The 20,584-nt window shown below is 50.3% G+C and overlaps 2 protein-coding genes across 3 annotated transcripts in view; one reads left to right on the forward strand and one right to left on the reverse strand.

The window, feature by feature from the left end:
• SSPN (sarcospan) overlaps positions 1–13,276 on the reverse strand; it is a 25,163-nt gene extending 11,887 nt beyond the window's left edge. The window contains exon 1 of one of the 2 annotated variants that reach the window (XM_066634027.1): positions 13,258–13,276. Coding sequence is in view for 1 of the 2 variants with exons in the window: in XM_066634026.1 (XP_066490123.1) it covers positions 6,428–6,619 (192 nt within the window). In the remaining variant the exon portion in view is untranslated. Of the gene's footprint in view, positions 1–6,427; positions 6,664–13,257 lie in introns of those variants that run through there. The other variant, XM_066634026.1, reaches the window with a different exon arrangement.
• Positions 13,277–14,057: 781 nt separating this feature from the next.
• On the forward strand, positions 14,058–20,584 carry BHLHE41 (basic helix-loop-helix family member e41). Its single transcript, XM_066633569.1, has 5 exons — positions 14,058–14,337; positions 14,662–14,725; positions 15,015–15,122; positions 15,650–15,761; positions 16,554–20,584. The coding sequence occupies exons 1-5, from the start codon at positions 14,276–14,278 to the stop codon at positions 17,654–17,656; spliced, it is 1,449 nt and encodes a 482-aa protein (XP_066489666.1). The 5' UTR covers positions 14,058–14,275; the 3' UTR covers positions 17,657–20,584.

The raw sequence follows: 20,584 nt of genomic DNA on the forward strand, positions 1-20,584 counted from the left end.
CTGGTGGAGGTTCTCCCCTGATTCACTGAGTTCTCCACATGCAAAACTGTTCTCTGCAGAAAGCCAAATGTCAGAAGAGTCTTCTAGCCAAGCCTTCCCCAGACATAAAAAAGAAATCTGAAATTCTGAAACATCCCGATTTTGCCTGCAGAATATATTTAGGACAATTGCATACATTTATTCTACCACTGCATTTATTCTGACATTAATGTTTGGAATGGGTGGGCTTTAAAAAAATTTCTGCAATCTTCTAGACCCCTTTTGTCCACATCCTTGGCCCAGAACTGTCCTACTGATGACCTTGAAGGTAGGAAGGCAGGAGATTGTTAAGCCATAAATTAGCTCTGAGATGTATTCTCAAATTTTTGAATCTTATTACAGTAAGGCTTTTTTTTTTTTTCTTTTCCTAAATGAGTAATGAATCCCAGTTCCAGTTTTGCATGCTGGGGACATTCTGCTCACAGGCTAAATTCCCCTTCATTCATGCTAATGGACTAAAGCACTTGATTCTCTGCAAGGAACAGGGTGACAGTTTTGCCACTAATAAAGCAAAGATCCCTTCCATAAATCAGGTGCTGTTTAGCACATTTGCACTCTCCCTTCACTCTACTGTCATAGGATGTTAGCGGTAGCCACAGGGACAAAGTCACCCCTGAGGTAATCCCAATAGGGATTCAAGGGGATGAGCTTCCTCTATTATCTCCAGCTAACTTTCCTGAAAAGGCCTTGAGAATATATTTCAAAGTTCTTCTCGTTAGGGATGTAGAATGATAATCAAACACTTGGGGGCTGGGGGGCACTTGAGTGGGATGTTGTTGCTAGAACATGTGCTTCTCGCCTCTGTCTGCTACTCTGCTGCCAAGAAAGGAGTCGTTGCTCACTGTTGTTCTTCTGTGAACACCAGAAAGACGCACTGTCAGCGCCGAAATACAAACAGGTTGTTTTGGGAGCCAGACATATGATCTCAGAATGCCCCCTTTATGCCATTGCTCATCTGTATGCTGGAAAAGCTGATGAGCAAAAGAACGAGAAGCACACAAGAGGTTTTCAGCGTTTCATTCTCTTGAGCTGGCCTGATTGAGGACGAGGTGGGGACAGATACGGCCAGGATCAGAGGCTGGAGAAAACGCCACTCTGGTTTCAAGAATTGTGCTGACGTTCCACGACCGTGCTGTCAATCCATGACAGACAGCTTAATTCTAACCTGCACTGGTGCAGCTGGGTCAAGTGGCCTATGCTGGGTCCAGCACAGCTTTGGGGCAGGTAATGCTCCTGCCTGCCCAATGGGGCTACTCAGATCAGTGCCAGCTAGGGCCCAATCCTATCCAATTTTTCAGTGCCAGTGCAGCTGCGCTAATAGGGCATGCACTGCATCTTGTGGTGGGACAGCAGTCACAGAGGCCACCTTAAGGTATGGGAACATTTGTTCCCTTGCCGTGGGCTGCATTGCAGCTGCACCAGTGCTGGAAAATTGGATAGGATTGGGCCCTAAATCACTGGGGCAAATCAGAGTAGCCCTGTGTAGGACTTTCAGGTCTTGGACGAGGATTGGGATATGGCAGAGACCTGCTCTGCCATCCTCATCTCCCTCCTGGGCCCCCCCACCCACTCTTACCCTACCCATCTTTGTTCCGCCCTCTCAAGCCTTCTCAAGCCCCTATGACACATGCATGTCTGAAGTTGCCTCACAGTTCATTCCGAAGCAAGTCTACTCAGAAGTAAGCTCCACTGACCCAGTAGGACTTGCTCCCCAGTAAGTGCGCTTAGGATTTCAGCCTTACTTGCAGATTTGTAGCTCACTTCCTGTTGGTTATTTTGGCCTATGCAGTTCTTAGTTGGTGCACATGTGCCATTCCTGACATTTGCCTGTATTTCTCTGGGTCATCGCTGATGGTCTCTGCTTGGTACAAAGGCAAAAGAAGATTTCCGGGAACATAAGATGCTCAACTCTAGATACACCCTAACACAGGATCTAGGTTGAATTGACATGAAATCTCTTTGGGCGTATATTTTATGGTACTTAGGAGTAATAAACACATTCTGAGCTGGAGGTCAGGCACTGTGTGCAAACAGCCATCAGTGCAACTTCCAAGTTTCATTTTGTTCTATCTTGACTGTTTTGGAAACTAGCTCTGTATTCAGAACTGGGGCAATCTTGCATGACTTCATGTTACTTCATGACTGCAGGATCAAGTGGTGATTTTCATGAGCCACTACAGATCTGTCACCATGCAAAGAACTTTTGTCATCTCACAGTACCCCAAAAAAATACATAATGCTTGTCAATAATTCACACATTGAGCAGTGAATCATCACAACTGAGTAATCAAGCAATATACATGCATGCATGATCCAGCCTTAAACTTGTGTGATCACCTAAGAATATAAGAACAGTCCTGCTGGATCAGGCTATTGGCCCACCTAGTCCAGATTCCTGTATCTCACAGTGGCCCACCAAATGCCTCAGGGAGCACACAAGGCAACAAGAGACCTGCATCCTGGTGCCCTCCCTTGCATCTGGCATTCAGAGGTAGCCTAATTCTAGAAACAGGAGGTTGCATTTAAACATCACTGCTTGTAATCTGTGATGGATTTATCTTCCATCAATCTGTTCAGTCTCCTTTTAAAGCCATCTAGGCCAGATGCCATCACCACATCCTGTGAAAAGGAGTTCCACAGATTAATTACAAGTTCGATAAAAAAATATTTTCTTTTGTCTGTTCTCATTCTCCAGCCAGTCAATGCTGGTGGATGTCCCCTAGCTCTGGAGAGGGAAAAGAACATCCATCCCATGCAAAATTCACTCTCTACTGCCAAAAGATAACTGTTTCTTCTCTCAGTCCAAGGATGCTTATGCCACAATGAACTGATTAGTCTTTAAAGTGAAACTAATGTCTATCTTGTTTTTGATGAAGCAGGTTGAAATTGCCCACCCTCTGTAAGATTTCTCCTCCTGAACTCTAAAGCAAAACGCTGAGAGGGAAAACTGAGTCAACAGGACACAGTCAGCCCTTCACTGTAAAGGCAACCCCGAGTGTATGCCTTTACTTTCTCCCCCATAAATGTTGTTGTTGTTGGCAACCTTCAGTCTCGAAAGACACTGGAATGGTGGTTCTGGAACAGCGTCTAGTGTGGCTGAAAAGGCCGATTCGGGAGTGACAATTCCTTCCACACTGGGAGCAAGTGCAGTCTGTCCCTGGCCTGTCTCCCTGGCTATGGGCCTTCCTTCTTTGCCTCTTAGCCTCAGACTGTTGGCCAAGTGTCTCTTCAAACTGGGAAAGGCCATGCTGCACAGCCTGCCTCCAAGCGGGCCGCTCAGAGGCCAGGTTTTTAGAGAACAGTAGAATTAAACATCTTCTCTGGACATCTTCAGAGGCAGTCTCTGACACTGATCAGAGTCATGATCAGTGTAAAACACTGTTAGAAATTCAGACTCCAGAGACCAATACTTTAACTAAATTCTAAGGCCTAATGTTGGTGGCAATGTCTGATCTAATGTAAGCATTAGATCTCTTACTCTGGAGCCATCTGTTGTGCCCTATTCTGCTTTCCCTTTCTCTGGAGTTACAAAGGAATAAATAAGAGCACAAACTACCAAAATTAATTTGTGTTTAAACCTATTTAAATCATCTCTCTCTCTCTCTCTCTCTCTCTCTCAAAGAATCGTAATTTTTCAAGAGTGCTGAGAATTCTGTTAGATGTCTCAACCACTTGTTGAGGTCCACTCCTAAGGCCTTTATATCCCTCTTGCAGATGTCCTTGTATCACAGCAGCCATTCCTCCCTTACTTTCTCTGCAGGACCCACATCCCATGTTTAAAAGCTATTTCTGCCCTACGCAACAGAGATCAAATGCGTACACCTGTGGGGAGGTGGAAGGTATGGGGGTGGGGTTGGAGGCAGAGCCAGACACCCAGGGCTGGCTCTGAGCCAATTGGACCCACTGCTCCCAACTGGGCCCTGCATCTAAAGGCCCTCCAAGACAGGGTAAAAATAAAAAATAACATTAATATTGTTACCAAATCATTTCACCATCACTAAAACAAGGGGTTTTGTAACTATTTACTTTTCAAAGGCACATTTTGTTTGTTTACTTACTTTTAGGCTTACAGGTATGCAATTTTATATTAATATGTGCTTAGGTCCATTAACCTGCATGCACTTTTATGTGCACACTTTGATTGCTTTTCATTCTACCGCAGAGATATAAAGTCTATAATGAATGTTATTTCTATCTCTAAGGTTCTACAGACCTGAGCTGTGAACCTGGGACCCCATGAAAAATGTTTCTAATTGGGTCCCACAGCTCCTAAAGCCAGCTCTGTGGACGCCCCCCCCCTTCTGCCTTTGGGACTTTAGCTAATATAATAAGCACACCAGTTTGGAACATTCCTAGAATTAAAAAAAAAAGTTGGCATGGTGGATGAGGAGAATTGCTGATCCATTTATAATATTCAAAATTAACCATGACCACCACCAACCCTTTTACAAACAATGACTTGAAAAATGCACCACCCTTGAGTAAAGTACAGTATTTTTGAAAGCACATAGTACACAGCAAATCAGCTCAGGGCATGACTGTTCAGTCTTGTGTCTCACTCTCGTGCTAATCCACACCAGTCAATGCCAAGATACACCCCATGCTGAAATGAGCCAGCAGGCATGCATTGGCTGAACTCATGCCGTTCCCTGTGGATCACGTGTTTATAGATGATCACAAATAGCCTTCTTGTGGGTTTTCCCCACCCCCCTCCTCTCCATGTGCCACAAAGCACCAAGAAAGCTTGCTGTTTGTGACTTTGGAGTTTCCTGGCTTGAATTACATGTGTATAAACATACTTATTTTTTTAATTTGAAAGCTGAATTGGTCTTTGAAGACCTAAAGTGCCAACCAGAGTGGTAAAGCCTGGTCCTTCCTCCCTTCTCTGGAGAACTCTCTTTGGAGTTCTTTGCCAACACCCCATCAACAGGTTAAATTACAGCCTTATTTTTAACTCCTTGAAGTGCAAAAACCCCAAGAGCAGCTTTTCCTCTTCTCCATTAGAAATAGTCAAATCAAAGATTTACTTCCCTCCCTGTCTTATGACCTGGGAGGGACGGACGGACTGGTTAAGCATGTATGTGTGAAATCATGCACACATTTGCAGGACAATGAATCATTGTCCTGAGAGCCAGGATAGTGCTGTGGTTCAGGAGTTGGACTTAGACCTGCAACATCCAGATTAAAATCCCTGCTCAGGCCATGAAGCTTCCTGAGTGATCTTGGGCCAGTCACTCTCTTCATTCTCTCTCTCTTAGCCTCACCTACTTCACAGGGTTGTTGTGAGGACAAAAAGGAGGGGAGGAACCCTGTACACCATCCTGAGCTCCTTGGAAGAAAGGGGGGGGTACAAAAATGTGGAAAATAAAAACAAATAAAGAATACTTGCATTGCAACCTGGATAGGTAGTACAGCCAGCTTGGTGTGTGTGTTTTCCTCCAAGCTTTCTAAGGCTGCCATCTTATGCACACTTTCCTGGAAAGTAAGCCCAACGGGGCTTTACTTCTGAGTAGATCTGCAGAGGATGGTGCCCTAACAGTGCTTGGGGAAAGGCTATCACTATCTTATGCACACTTTCCTGTGCCCAACTTCACCCAATGGGGCTTTACTTCTGAGTAGGCCTGCAAAGGATGGTGCTATAATAGTGCTTGGGGGAAGGCTATCACTATCCTATGGATACTTTCCTGGGGAGTAAGCCAACTTAACCCAATGGGGCTTTGCTTCTGAGTAGGCCTACAGATGGTGCTGTAACAGTGGTTGGGGGAAGGCTATCACTGTCCTATGCACACTTTCCCGGGGAGTAAGCCCAACAACATAATGGGGCTTTACTTCTGAGTAGATCTGCAGATGGTGCTGCAATCGTGCTTGGGGAATGGTCCTCTCTCACACACACACCCCTGCATTTTTATATTGATTTGGGACCCAATCCTATCCCATTTTCCAGTGCCAGTGATGCTGTGCCTGTGGGGTGCTGTTGGGGATGCAATCCCAGAGGCCTCCTCAAGCTATGGGGACGTTTGCTCCCTTCCCCCTGGGCTGCATTGCTGCTGCTGCACCGGTGCAGGAGAGTCGGAGCGGGCTGGGCCCAAGAGCACTGCTCCTCCTTGCACGTGTGAAAGGAAAACAGCCACGCGGACGGCAGCAGGGCCATTTCTTCATGGGGGGCGGCAGCAGCAGCCAGGGAGGCATGCAGGGGGCAGTGGCGTAGCGGGAGGGGGGCAAGGCGGCCGGTCCGGCGGGGAGCCTCCCCTTCGGAGCCATTCCGGGCGGGGGGAGCAAAGGGTCCCCTTGCCCGCCCGGGGGAGGCCCCCCTCCGGCTACGCCACCGCAAGGGTTAGTGGGACGGGGGCAGGCGGCGGCAGCGCATGCAGCAGGCGGGTCTGCTTACGAGGATGCCCGCCCAGTGCGGAGTGTCCCTGGCCGGCAGGGAGGCGCTGCGGGCGGCCGCCAGGAAGCCCAGCACGGCCACGGAGGCGCCCAGCGCCAGCTGCAGCAGGGCGGGCAGCAGCGGGAAGCGGCAGCCGCAGCAGGCGTGCACCTCCTCCGCGCCGCCGGCCTTGGGCTCGCGCCGCCCGGCCATGGCGCTGCTCCTGCCGTCCTGCTCCGGCTGCCGGCCGCGCCCGGGGTCCCGCCCGCCCCCGCCCGCCCCTGGGCCGAGCGGCCGCGGCTGGAGCGCTGCCCAGCGCCACATATGGCCCGCGGAGGGAGGGAGGAGCGGGGGGCGCCAGGGGGGCGCCGACTCCCGCCGCGGAGCCGGGCTGGGGGGAGCGCCGGGCACGTGGGAAGGGCAGCCCCCGTCTACTCAGGAGTCAGCCCCACTGGAGGCGATGGGGCTTCCTCCCAGGAAAGCGCGCTGGGGGCAGCCTCGGAGCCCCGTCTACTCAGTCCTACTGGAGTCCAGTGGTGGGGAGTTCCACAGACCAGAGATGAACCCAGCGTGGCATCCCTGGTGGGGAAGCACCTGGGACCGGTGCTTTTCAACCTCTTCATAAACGACCTGGAGACAGGTGTGAACAGTGAGGTGGCCAAGTTTGCAGAGGACACCAAACTTTTCCGAGTGGTGAAGACCAGAAATGATTGTGAGGAGCTCCAGAAGGATCTCTCCAAACTGGAAGAATGGGCAGCAAAGTGGCAGATGCGTTTCAATGTCAGTAAGTGTAAAGTCATGCACACTGGGGCAAAAAATCAAAACTTCACACATAGGCTGATGGGTTCTGAGCTGCCTGTGACAGATCAGGAGAGAGATCTTGGGTGGTGGTGGACAGGTCGATGAAAGTGTCGACCCAATGTGCGGCGGCAGTGAAGAAGGCCAATTCTATGCTTGGGATCATTAGAAAAGGTATTGAGAACAAAACGGCTAATATTATAATGCTGTTGTACAAATCTACCACCGGGTAGATGGGACTCGTTAGCCTGGGAAGGCAGCTCATCTGAGAGAAGGAAAACTCTGATCTCAACCTCCACTGCCTTGTGGCTACATCCAGTTATGGAAAAGGCTTCAGGAGTCAACCTCGAGGCAAAATCCAGAGCTGGAGCCCCTGAGGCAGTTCATGGCTGAACACAGTCACGTTCTGGCAACTCCTGCGACATCGCTGGAACCAACCGTATTGGCCTCTGCCTTCCATTGGACCATTTCAGCGACGTGGAGAGGGGGGATTTGCTGCATGGGTAATAGCCTATCCTCCATACTTACTTTACCCAGGCTTCGTGCACTGGAGAGGACACTCTGTTCCAGAACCACCATTCAGAACGCGATACCATAGTCTTCCGAGACTGAAAGATGCCAACAACTGTACAAATCTATGCTAAGGAAGGCCACACCTGGAGTACTGTGTCCAGTTCTGGTCGACACATCTCAAAAAGGACATAGTGGAAATGGAAAAGGTGCAAAAGAGAGCGACTAAGATGATTACTGGGCTGGGGCACCTTCCTTATGAGGAAAGGCTACAGCATTTGGGCCTCTTCAGCCTAGAAAAGAGGTGCCTGAGGGGACATGATTGAGACATACAAAATTATGCAGGGGAAGGATAAAGTGGATACACTCTCACATAACACTCTTTATACTCTCACATAACACCAGAACCAGGGGACATCCGCTAAAATTGAGTGTTGGGAGGGTTAGGACAGACAAAATAAAATATTTCTTTACTCAGCGTTTGGTTGGTCTGTGGAACTCCTTGCCGCAGGATGTGGTGAACGGCATCTGGCCTGGATGCCTTTAAAAGAGGATTGGACAAGTTTCTGGAGGAAAAATCCATTACGGGTTACAAGCCATGATGTGCATGTGCAACCTCCTGATTTTAGAAATGGGCTATGTCAGAAGGCCAGATGCAAGGGAGGGCACCAGGATGAGGTCTCTTGTTATCTGGTGTGCCCCCTGGGGCATTTGGTGGGCCGCTGTGAGATACAGGAAGTTGGACTAGATGGGCCTGTGGCCTGATCCAGTGGGGCTGTTCTGATGTTCTTATGAGTGGGGCCAGATCCTTCTGGAGCTCCTCACAATCACTTCTGGTCTTCACCACTGGAAATGTTTGGTGTCGTCTGCAAACTTTGCCACCTCACTGCTCAACCCTGTCTCCAAGTAATTTATGAAGAGGTTGAAGAGCACTGGTCCCAGGACAGATCCTTGGGGCACCAATTTTCACCTCCTTCGGTTGTGAAAATTGCCCACTGACACCCACTCTCTGCTTCCTGGAGCTCAACCAGTTCCCAATCCAGGAGAGGACCTATGTCTTATCGCCTAGCTAGAGGGGGTGCAGAGCACTAAGTCCTCAGGATAAAACAGGGCCATCTCACTTGATGGATGTCCATGTATTCCTGAAAGCAGGAGGCAAGGGAGTGCTGCAGGATTGGCTTTAAGCCAGTTGCACCAGTGGCTACCAACTGAACCCGCGCCTAAGGAGGCACCACTGGAGGGTAATCTACAGTCCAATCCTATCCACACTTTCCTGGGAGTAAGCCCCATTGACACTAATGGGACTTACTTCTGAGTAGACATGCATAGGATTGGGCTGCTAGTCTCATCAAATACAATTGCACATTGCACCACATTGAAGGTTTTATAGAGAACAGCAACTATTTTAATTTCTTCTTAATTTTTAAAAAAGGGACTTACTCCCATGGAAGTGTGTACAGGATTGCAGCCTGGCAGCCCAAGAGTTGTGCACATACACACGAACCACACACGACTGGTCTCTGCAATTCAACAGACAATCTTTGAAGGTAGGAGCTGCCCTGATCCTGAGCTCAGATGGCCAAAGCCACTTGATTAACTCACAGGGAGACTGAGCCATGCTGCAAGGTTCTGCACTGAGCAAGGCTTCTCCTTGCTGGCAGCTGCCATGGAGATCTTGTCCCTGTCATGGTGCACTCAGGGCTGAGTCATTGCCCAGCTCCAGCCTCAGGAATCCCCTTGACACAGGCAGAACTATGCATCAGTGGAACCTTCCTGCTTCCATACAAGAGCTGCCCAGGCAGCAGGAAGCTTTCTGGGCTGTGTGTCATGCACAATCTGGGGATTTCAAAAGCTAAAATTGATCCTGCACTGTGTAGATAAAAACAAGTTGTGTTTGCTCCAACCTGGACTCCCTATTCACTGTGACAGACCTTGTCCCGGATATTTTCATAGCATCTGCTTCTCAGGTTTATATGGATATTTCCCATTTCTGCAGCCTGACCACATGAACAGAATGCTTGGTGAGGAGAAACCTGCCACTTGCAGTCCTGACCCTTGCCTGCCTCCACTAGATCTGCAGGGGCAGATGGGGACTGGCTCCAACACTGGAGGGGGAGTCACCCATCTCTGTCCACCTACTTACCTCCACTGCTCCTCCTCCTTTCACTTCCTGGGTTGGAAGAGAAGAACAGAGGGGAAGAGGACATGTAGAAGGGAGAAGAGTGCTGAACTAGAACAGTGGATAGCGGGAGTGTCAGCACTTCACTGGGTAAAGGAGGAAGCATTTGGCAGGCCACCTCAGGAGGACTTGGGCCCACAGGTGCCTCTTTGAGCTGAGCAGAGAAGCAGCAACTGCCCTATGAGAGGCACTCCCCCCCTGCCTTTATTCTTGCATTCTACAGATATGGAGGGATCAAATTCTGTAAGCTGCCTTGGGCACCTCCTGATGTAGGATATAAATACATAATTCCTGTGCCTATTTGGATTAGTAACAAGCGTCCCCTCTTAACCCATCTGATGGTTTTGTTTGGTGCTGGAGGCAAAGGGCAAACTCTAAGAGCCAAATCCTGTCCAACTTTCCAGCCCAATGTTCTCTTACCTTGAGGAGGCCTCTCTGCAGGATGCAGCACACACCCCATTCGCATGGCTGCATCAGTGCCAGAAAGTTGGATAGGTCTGGGCCCAAAGGCTTCTTATTACTTTTGTGTTTAATTGGCCTCTTATGTGGTTTAATATCCATCACTTTTGGATGTTCTTAGGGCTCCGTTCTTCATCAGTTTGGGCAATTTTTTAAAGACTGACTTTGTGCAGAAAGGGTTCTCGTGAATCTTTGCATATATTTCTAGGTATTTTCTTCTTTTTCTTCTTCACAGTATTTCTTCACAATGAACAAAAAAGTTCACAACGCAGTTTACAGACAAAATCAAATACACTGAATGGCTCCCTATCCCAAACGGGCTCACAATCTAAAATGATATACTGGTATACTGGGAAATGGAACCTCCAGTTGCATGTACTGCAACTACTATGGCTTTTTGATAGACCTTTAGTGTGCCCTTTTAAAAGCTTCCCAAGGAGGAGATGTCCATGACCTCACCCTGCAACAGTACAATAACTATGAGCTGCATCAAGTCTTTTCTTTTGTTCCCCTGAAAGCAACAACCAATAAATTTCACTGGGCAACTAAATTTCAGTGTTCAGAATTCAGTGTTGCTTTTTCTTGTCTCATTCCCTGCCTTTTTTTTTTTTTTTTTAAGTATGGAGTGACCAGAACTCTTCCCCACCTCCCAAAGCAAATGCTGCAAAGAGCCCTTTAAGAGGGGCCTCTGAACTTGGTATAGTTGCATCCAGTGGCATAGCTACAGGGAGTGCAATGTGCTGAGCTTTGGAGGGAGCCTCACCCCGTTCACCCTACAAACAGCCCCTCCCCCTTTGAAGCCATTGGGGCAGTGGATCAATATGGAGGCATTTGCCTTGACTGCCCACGTGCTCCATCCTGCATTGACCTCCATTTTGCTCCCACTGCTGGAATGGATCCAAACGGGAGGGGCTGCTTGCAGGCCCCTGGGAGGCGCCCTGCAAAACTTAGTGCAGTGGTTCCCAAACTGTGGGTTGGGACCCACTGGTGGTTTGCAACCTGATTTTTGGTGGAACCCCAAAGGGTGATGGAAAGATTCAGATAACTAAGGGCCAAATCCTATCCAGCTTTCCAGCCCTGGTATAGCTGTGCCCATGGGACATATGCTGCATCCTGTGGAGAGACGGTAGTCATGGAGGCCTCCACAAGGTAAGGGAATATTTGTTTCCTTGACTCGGGGCTGCATTGCAGCTGCACCAGTGCTGGAAAGTTTGGACTTTCCCTAAGTGTCTCAAGCCCCAAAGCTGTCCAAAAACCAGATCCTGTAGCTGCTAATGAGCTCAGCTCCTGCAGTCTGCAAGCAGGTGTCAATATAGGGAGATAAATCTTTTGAGGGTCTTTTTTCTGGCTATTATGAATAATAAAATATTCTTTTTAGATCTCCTTTTTTTAAAAGGTCTGGTCAAGCTCAGTGGGTCCTGATAGGGTGTAATTTTACAAAGTGGGTCCTGGTGCTAAGAAGTTTGGGCACCAATGACTTAGGGCCCAATCCTATCCAATTTTCCAGGCCCGTGCAACTACAATGCAGCCCCATGGCAAGGGAACAAATGTTCCCATACCTCAAGGAGGCCTCTGTGACTGCTGCCCCACCACAAGATGGGTGGAGCATACCCATATGCCATCTTGGGGCATACCACCACATACCCCACTAGCACAACTGCACGGGAAAACTGGATGGGATTGGGCCCTAAGTGCTTTGCACCCCTCTGGCTACGCCACCGGCTGCACTGGCGCACCTGGCGAACTAGCACCGAGGACGGCAGCGGCACGTGCGCGCACTGCGGCTCCGCAGGCTGGGCGAGGCGGCCTCGGAGGGAACGTGCTCCTCCCCGGGGCGCTCCTTGCGGCTTCCCCGGCCCGGAGGCGGGGCCGCGGTCCCGGCACGCCGGGCAGGGGCCGGAGCCTGGCCCCTCCCCTCGGAGCCCTTCCCAGTGGGGGGCACATGCGGGCGCGCGCTGGCTCCGAAGGGAAGGCACCACGCAGGCCTGGGGGCTCGCCCCCCTCTGGCTACGCCACCGGCAGAGGGAGCGGGTCTCCCCTCCCCCCAGACGGCCAGGCTGCCCACGTGCGGCGGGGCGCGTGCCCGGGGCCCGCACGGTGTTTGCCCTGCACGCGTGCCGGAGCAGGCCCGCCAGACCAGCCGCCCACCAGGCGCTTCGGGGCCTGCACGAGAGACCTGCCTGCTGGTGCCCCCCGCCCCGCCCCGGAGGCCGCCCCCTGCTCGAACCGGGAGGCTGCGCCGCCTTTCCTCCAGAAATCTCTCCGGCCCGAGCGCCTCCCCACATCTCGTGGCCAGGAGTTCCGCGGGCGACGCCCCTGCCGCCCCCTGGTGCTTCCAGAAGCGGCTCTCTGGCGCCCGCTGGCAGCAGCGCTGGGGGCGCTCCTCGCCCCGACCCCCCTTCCCAGCCTCCAGGGCGAAGGGCGGACCTCCCTCTGCAGCTCGGCTCACGCGGCTCGCCTTGTGCTCGCAGCAGCCGGAGACGCGATTGGCGAGCCCGAGTGGCAGCGGCTGCTGCTGGGAAGGGGACACCGCGCAGGCCAACGTGGGCTGCGCGCGTCCCGGCCGCGCCTCCCCGGGCAGGCAGCGCCCTCTCCGGTCGGGCACGATCAGGGGCGTAGCCAGAGGGGGGCCTCACCGCGGCGTCCGAAGGGGGAGGGCCGCCTGCACACCAAGCCGAGGCTCCCTGCAAATCCTTGTGCTTTGACCCCCCTCTAGCTACGCCACTGGTCATTACCCCCGGAGATCTTTTTCTCCTCTGTGCTAAAGTCACGCCGTCGCCCCCCCTCTGGCTACGCCACTGGTCGGGGGGGTCAGCTAACTCTTTAAAAAGTGTATTGATTCGTCCTCCCCGCCACTCAGTGTGTGCTGGAGTGAGGGCGAGACCACCTTCACCAACTCCCTCACCTGGTTTGCGCAGAAATCAGCCTCCCTTTGTCCAGCGGCACTTACTTCCGAGTAAACGCGCGCTGGATCGGGGCCGGCAGTGCCATCCGGGGCTGCGATCCTCTCCGCACTGACCTGGGTGGGAGGAAGCTCCCTTCACTATAATGGGACTTGCTTCTCAGCTGGCACGCATAGGATGGGGCTCACACCCCCTCGCAACCTCCCGCGCCGTAGGAGTAAATCCTGCTACTACTTGGGAGTAAATCCGGTCATTGATGTGAATGTCATTGAATCCGGCAGTGATTTGCAACCAGAGAGCCCAATCCTGTGCGTGTCTACTCAGAAGTAAGTCCCATTCTAGTCAATGGGGCTTACTCCCAGGTCAAAGCGTGGATAGGATTGCAGCCTTAGTTAGTGGGACCTACACTCCGCCCCGTGGTCTTCAGCGGAACCGACTTCCATTAGCTGCTGGGGGGGGGGGCTGGAGAGCAACACGCGGGTGCCCCCCCTTTGCACCCCATCCTCAGAGCTTGGGGATCCGGATCCCTCTCCGCGTGACAGCGGGTTACCTTTGGAATCCCCTCGGGGCGTGCTCTGCAGTGGCGTAGCCAGAGGGGGGGTGAGGCAGCCAGTCTGGCGGGGAAGTCGGGCTCCCCGTCAGCCTTGCCGCTTCGCCCCCCTCCGGCTACGCCACTGCACAAGCAGCGCCGACTTGGCCGAAGTCGCCGGTCCCCCCCCCGCCTCCGCGCTGTTCCCGCCTCCCGCCCTCCCCTCCCCGAGCCCGGAGGTTGCCTGGTACGTTCCGCACGTGAGCCGGGCGCGGGGCTGGCTGGCGAGGCGCGTGCCCTGTGGCCAAAGCACCGCGCGGCGGCGAGCTGCAGCAGCCAGTGGGCGAGAGGCGGAGGCAGCAGAGGCAGGGCTGCTGTGGCCGGGCGCCCTCCACCCCCCCCCCCCAGGAGGACTGTATGTGCCCTGGCTCTGCATCACCCCACAGATCCACCCGCAGCAGCAGCAGCAGCAGCAGCAGCTGGTGCCAGCCATGGATGAAGGGATCCCCCACTTGCAAGACCGGCAGCTGCTGGAGCAGCGGGACTTCATCGGGTAAGGGGGCCTCTGCGCACTGGTGCTGCCTGCCAGCCTCGGTGCTCTTCTCCTGCTTCCCACCCCCACCCCCTCGAACGGATCTGAGCATTGATCAGGCAGGTGGACTTTAAAAAAAAAAATGCTCCTGGGTCCTTTCCGCACAGCAGGGGGGCTCCCTGTGCAACTCACTGGCGCCACACACTTCCCATGCACACACACGTGTCCTTCCTTCGCTCTCCCTTTGGTAGTGCGCTTGCATGCGCAGGAGACCAGAGCCACCGCTGGCACTTCTAACTGGAGATGGCACTTCTCTCAATCTCTTCCCTTCCTCTCTTGTTGCAGGCTGGACTACCCGTCTCTGTACATGTGCAAGCCCAAGAGGGGCATGAAGAGGGACGACAGCAAGGTAAGCAGAAGTTCCTGATGCTCTCCAAGCCATTGACGGGCAGTCCTGTGTCGAACTGAGTCAGACCTGCCCTGTTCCAGCTTGTTGTTTCCTTAGCAGTATCAACTCTCTCTCTGTGTGTGTGTTTTGCTTGCTTACAGTTGTGCAGTGTGTGTCACCCCATGTGTGTGAATGTACCTTAAAATGAGGAACAAGTAGCTGGCAGGACAACTGTCTAGATAAGGCCTGGCAAAATAGTACATCTAATATTTGCTCTCCTTCCCCCCCCCCCTTCAATTTTTCTGATTAGGAAGCCTACAAGCTGCCACACAGATTAATAGAGAAGAAGAGGCGAGACCGGATTAATGAGTGCATAGCTCAGCTGAAGGATCTGTTACCTGAACATCTCAAATTGACAGTAAGTTTCTCTGTGTGTGTTTACCACACACAGTTGTATGTGTGTCTGTCTAGAAATAAATATCTCTCTCTAGAGCAATTATCTGGAAATCACACAGTGGTCAAGGCTGTTGATGAAGTTTTAACCCTTAAAAGAACCAGGGTCTCAACGGCATGCCATTCAGTGCAGGAATAAATCCTCTTGCCTTCAGTGGGGCTCACTCTCAAGTAAATAGGAACAGAGTTGCAGCCTTGAAAGTGTGTTGAGTTCGAAGCACTTTTACTTGCGTCACGTTTGGAACTTACAACTTGTTCTGTGTTTTTTAGCCTTTGTCCATAACGCATTGTGCTCCCATAGAATATAATAGAACCATGCCAATTCCCTGGTGCCCTTGTTGTGGGAAGTTTCAAAGTGGGTGCCATGTGCAGCACTGCTGGTGCATGCAACTGCATTGATAAAACAAAGTTGCTTTCCACGTGAGTTTGGTGAAGTTCTGGAAAACAGAAGATCAACTCCCACGTAATCAAGTATCTCTTTTTCTATCACAGACACTGGGGCATCTGGAGAAAGCCGTAGTTTTGGAATTAACTTTGAAACACTTAAAAGCATTAACAGCCTTAACGGAGCAGCAGCACCAGAAGATAATTGCTTTACAGAATGGTAAGTGGATGGCAGCGCTTGAACACAGCACAGCAGACATGGGTTTGTGTGAGACAAAGCAAAACCAAATTGGGGGGGGGGGGAATTAAAGAGGGCATTCTTGGAAAAGAACAAGTAAGGAAAAGCAAGCTGTCCTGGAGAGCTGGAGGCTGTGTTTCAGAAATGAACTCCAGGATTTTCTCATTGTTGTCACACTGAAATCTATAGAATTATTCCAAAGTGGTTTGAATTTTGCAGCCTGATCCTGTATGCGGAAGGTAGCTCCACTGATTTCAGTGCTGCTTACTCCAAAGTAAATGCATGCAATTACAGCTGTGCAGCTTGATCCTGTTTATATTTACTTATAAGTAAGTCTGGTTTTCAGTGAGGATTACGCTCATGTCAGTGAGTATAGAGCAATATACTCTATATTAAATGTAAGTGGGTATAGAGTAATATATTCTCTTCCCTTCCCACCGACATCTTATCTATCACAGCTCAAGATTAACTTCTGACGACTTACTCCCAAGGAAGTGAGCATAGGATGGCAGCCTAGATTTCAGTCTAGGCTGCCATCCTATGCTTACTTTCTTGGGGGTAAGTCCCAATGAAATCAATGGCACTTACTTCTGAGTAGGCATCTGTAGGCTTGTGCTGTTAGTAGTTTAACATAAACTCTCAAGTTATTGAGGGTTTTCATTGGCACACAGGCCAGACCGAGAAATATAATGCCAATGATTTTAGGTGTTTTAATGCTGATATTTGCATTGTTATTTCCTGACCCGACTCTTCCTCTCCCACCTCCGCTTGCAGGGGAGGGATCTCTGAAGTCTCCTCTGCAGTCCGACCTGGACGCTTTCCATTCAGGATTCCAGACCTGCACCAAAGAAGTCTTGCAGTACCTCTCCAGGTTCGAGAGCTGGACTCCCCGGGAGCAGCGATGTGCCCAGCTCCTCAGCCACCTGCACACGGTCTGCACGCGGTTCCTCCCCAGTACCCAGCTGTTGACTCCAAAGGTGTGTGGGGGCAAAGGCCCAGGCCCCACCGCTTCGGCTCCCTGTGTGCAGCAGGACCACCACGCTGGCCCCAAACTGGAGAGCCAGCCCAACTGCGTGCCCGTCATCCAGAGGACTCAGAATAGCCGTGGCGGCCACCCCCAGGGTCTCCAGCCTGCTAGCAGTAGCCTGGAGCTTGGCGGGGAGAACGACACCGACACAGACAGCGGCTACGGTGGGGAGAGCGAGGGGAGGCCCGATGGCGAGAAGAGCCAAGGTGGTGCGATGGTGATCAAGCAGGAGCCCTCTGGGGACGAGGCCCCCCCACTGGCCAAAAGGCTGAAGCTGGACTGCAGCAGCAGCAGCAACAGCCCCTCTGCAGTGCTGAGCCCAGACCCAGCTGCTGCCGCTGCCCTTGTGAGACCCGACCCGGCCCTGCTCAGCTCCCTGATGGCTCTGGGAGGCTTGGGGGGAGCAGGGGCCGGCGGAGTGGGGTCCCCCTTTGGCCAGCAGCCGGCCGCTCCCTTCTGCCTGCCTTTCTACTTCATCTCCCCCTCCACAGCCGCTGCCTACATGCAGCCCTTCCTGGACAAGAGCACCCTGGAGAAATACCTGTACCCTGCCACTGCGGCCGCCACTGCCCCCATTCCCTTGATCTACCCAGGAATTTCAGCTCAGGCTGCAGCTGCCGCCGCTGCAGCCGCCGCCGCAGCTGCTTTCCCCTGCCTCTCAGCAGTGCTGGCACCCGGGGAGAAAGCTGGCTCAGCCTCCGTGACTTCCTCCCCCCTCCTCCCTCCTGATGTGGCTTCTCGGTCCCAGCATGTCCCCCACCCCTTCACCTGCAACCCAGCTGGGCTCCACGTGGACACGGATCTGCTTTCCCAAGAACAGCCTTTGCAGTCAGGACAGGAAACCCCCTGAGAATACTCTCTTCGCCGTACGTGCAGCGTTTAGGATCTGCAACACCAGATCCGTGATTCTGACTTGACTCATCGCTTGCAAGGATGATCAGCAAAACCTTTCGCTCTCTGCTCAGGGTTGCAGGGAAAACTTACAAGACATGGACCATTTATTGGCTGTTTCCTTTATTTTTTAAAAATAGATTTCCCCCCTCCCATTCACCCCATATATATTTTTGGAGGGCGCCTTTTTCATCTCCCCCCCTTGCATTTTTTAATGCTTTGTAAGAAATTTTGCATTCATGTGTTTTGTAACCTGATGGATCCCCCCCCCCCGCCCCAAAACTGGAAAAGAAGCAAATGGAAGGGTCTCTTTAGAGGAAAATGTTGATCTTTCTTTAGGAAAGTAGGGTTTTTTTAAATTTTAGCAGATCCAAGGAGAAGGCTAGTAGAGCATTGTGCAAAATTGTGCAGGATGGGCAATGTGCAGAATACCTCACTGGTACAATAATGACAGGTACTTTAGGAAAGTATATTATCTATTATTATTATTATTATGAATAGAGGTAGCCCTAATGGAACAGTTTCAGAAGGGTTTAATCCAGCAGGCAGTTCCCCTGTGCAAACCCCATTGAAATACATGTGTAATCATAGTAATGTGTTTTATTATTACAAAATAGTAAGATAATTATTTAGCTAAACTTGGAGGGGTTTGCGCTTCAGAAGAATTGCCTGATGGATTGTGCCCATTTTAGAGAAAGTTATAGTATCACGTGCCTCCTACTCCATGCGCATGAACGATTGGAATTGTGCGTGGAGGCTGGTTCCACTGACATCCTCCCCAAGCCACATAAGGACAGGCTGCAATCCAGACCCATTTACTTAGGAAGCCTGTCAACTCTGGAGGAAAATGTTTCGAGAATGGTAGCCTGGGAAGCCCAGTGACTTTGCTACTCTGTTCTTCATGTCTGGCTGCACACAGGAGCTGTTGGGCACAGTTCAGTGGAAGTTAGATGCATCAAAACTGCACTTAAATCAGCAAGACAGTCTGGTCTTGGCAAGTGCCAAGTGTCTGATTCAAATTGTGTGTTTTTATCCAGAGGTTAGGAGCCATGTTTTGCAGTGAGACTGATTGCATGTCTATGACTGCAGTCTTCTCAAATGCACAACAGTGCGCTGTGCACAGTTCAGTCCTATAAATGTTTGCTCAGAAGTGTCTCGCTGAATTTAGTGGGACTTGCTTCCCAAAAAGTGTACCCAGGATTGCAACCATGTTTTTGGATGCTAGCTGAAAGGTTACATGAAAAAAAGGAAACAAAGGCACACTTTTCTCTAGAGACAAAAGAATAGATGTTCACTTTATCTTGGAGGGGCTTTTCACATGAAAGCATCTCCAAAATTCTGTTTAGTAACTTTGTACTTGTTTGAAGAACTGCATTAGTACACTTGTGGGGAAATGGGGGGGGAGCTACAGTCAGAAAAGCCTTTATGTTTTATGCTAGCACTTTATTGAGAAATGGGCCATGAATGAATGACCTTGTTCCAGTCTTTTTTGTTGTCTTGCATACTTAGAGCAGCCCTTGGCTTAGGGATTTGGAGTGCTCAGAGAGTGCAAGAACTGTTCGCATTATAAGATTATTATTATTATTATTTTTACTAAAACAAATGCACACGCCCACATCTTATTGCTTAGTTTTGCTGTGTTCCTCATTTTAAATTACCTTGTGGTATGGAAAGGAACGATGCTTTACTGAATCAAATATATATATATAATTTCCCCCACTGATCTAAACTATATCCCAAAGAAAGAAATGGATTGCCAACTTTTTTTTTTTAACTGGCCCAGCTCCTGTGCCTTTAACAGCAGGCTACGTACAGAACCCTTGTCATGGTGGGTCACAGCTAATGGTCCATAGAGAGGAATACATGTCCTCTCTCTGCATCATGACTTATCCAGCCAGTTCTGTTTGTAGATCTCCTTTGCTGGATTGGAATAAGAGAAAGTGCAGCTTTTCTTGGCATGGCGACAGAGCGAGGGGTCCCTGATGATCTTTGGTCCAGTCTCCTGTTAAAGGCACAGGTGGTAAACAAGTTGCAAACCTTAGATGAGAGAGCAGTTTAAAAATGAGGGTTGCTAATTGGGAAAAGGTGGGATAAAGATTCATCGCAAGGTCTCTCTGTCTCCAAATATCCCCATTTCCCTTCTGGGGGACTGTTGCCACACACCAGATAATCACACAGCTAAAGCTTTGTTAATAAGGCTTAAGCCAAGAACCTTGCCTAGATATTTTTAGTTTTGTTGCCAAGGTAGCACTGTGAGAACTCTCACTTGAATGTTATGTAAGAGGTGAGACACAACAGTCTGATTATGCCTGGGTTCTGTTAGTCACTTGTGGCGCATATTTCGCTGCTACTGCTGTTGCTACTGTTTGCCTCAAACGCTGTGTTTAAACAACGTTGGGATTTATTTTTCCTTTTAAAAAAATTACTAGCCTACAGAGCGGCTGTCTGTAAATAGTTGTTAATAGATCCAATTAATGATGTCTGTCATGCTATTTTTGTAGGGAGAAGACGTGATAATGATATTTTGAGTTAAAATATCTCTTTTGAGAAGGAATTGCTGATACACACACACACACACAACAACAACAACCAGTTGCACTTTTGTTACAATGCTTATGCTTGATACAAACTTATGCCGTCTTAAATTATTTTAAAATAAATAAATAAATACTGTCTGCAAGAAACCAGCTGTTTTAAGAACAGTTTAGTATGTGAGATATTTGGAATCAGTCTTTATATTCAGTATTTTCCAGCACTCCATGAATTCTGCTATCTAAATATTTCCACAATATTTTTGTGATTTAAAACAAACCAAAAAAAAAATTCTTACTAAGGAATAAAAAAATACCTTTAATACACAATATGGGTTGTCTGTAATTAAAACGCT

This window comes from Tiliqua scincoides, chromosome 7, assembly GCF_035046505.1.
Source record: "Tiliqua scincoides isolate rTilSci1 chromosome 7, rTilSci1.hap2, whole genome shotgun sequence".
In the NCBI taxonomy this organism is placed as follows: domain Eukaryota; kingdom Metazoa; phylum Chordata; class Lepidosauria; order Squamata; family Scincidae; genus Tiliqua; species Tiliqua scincoides.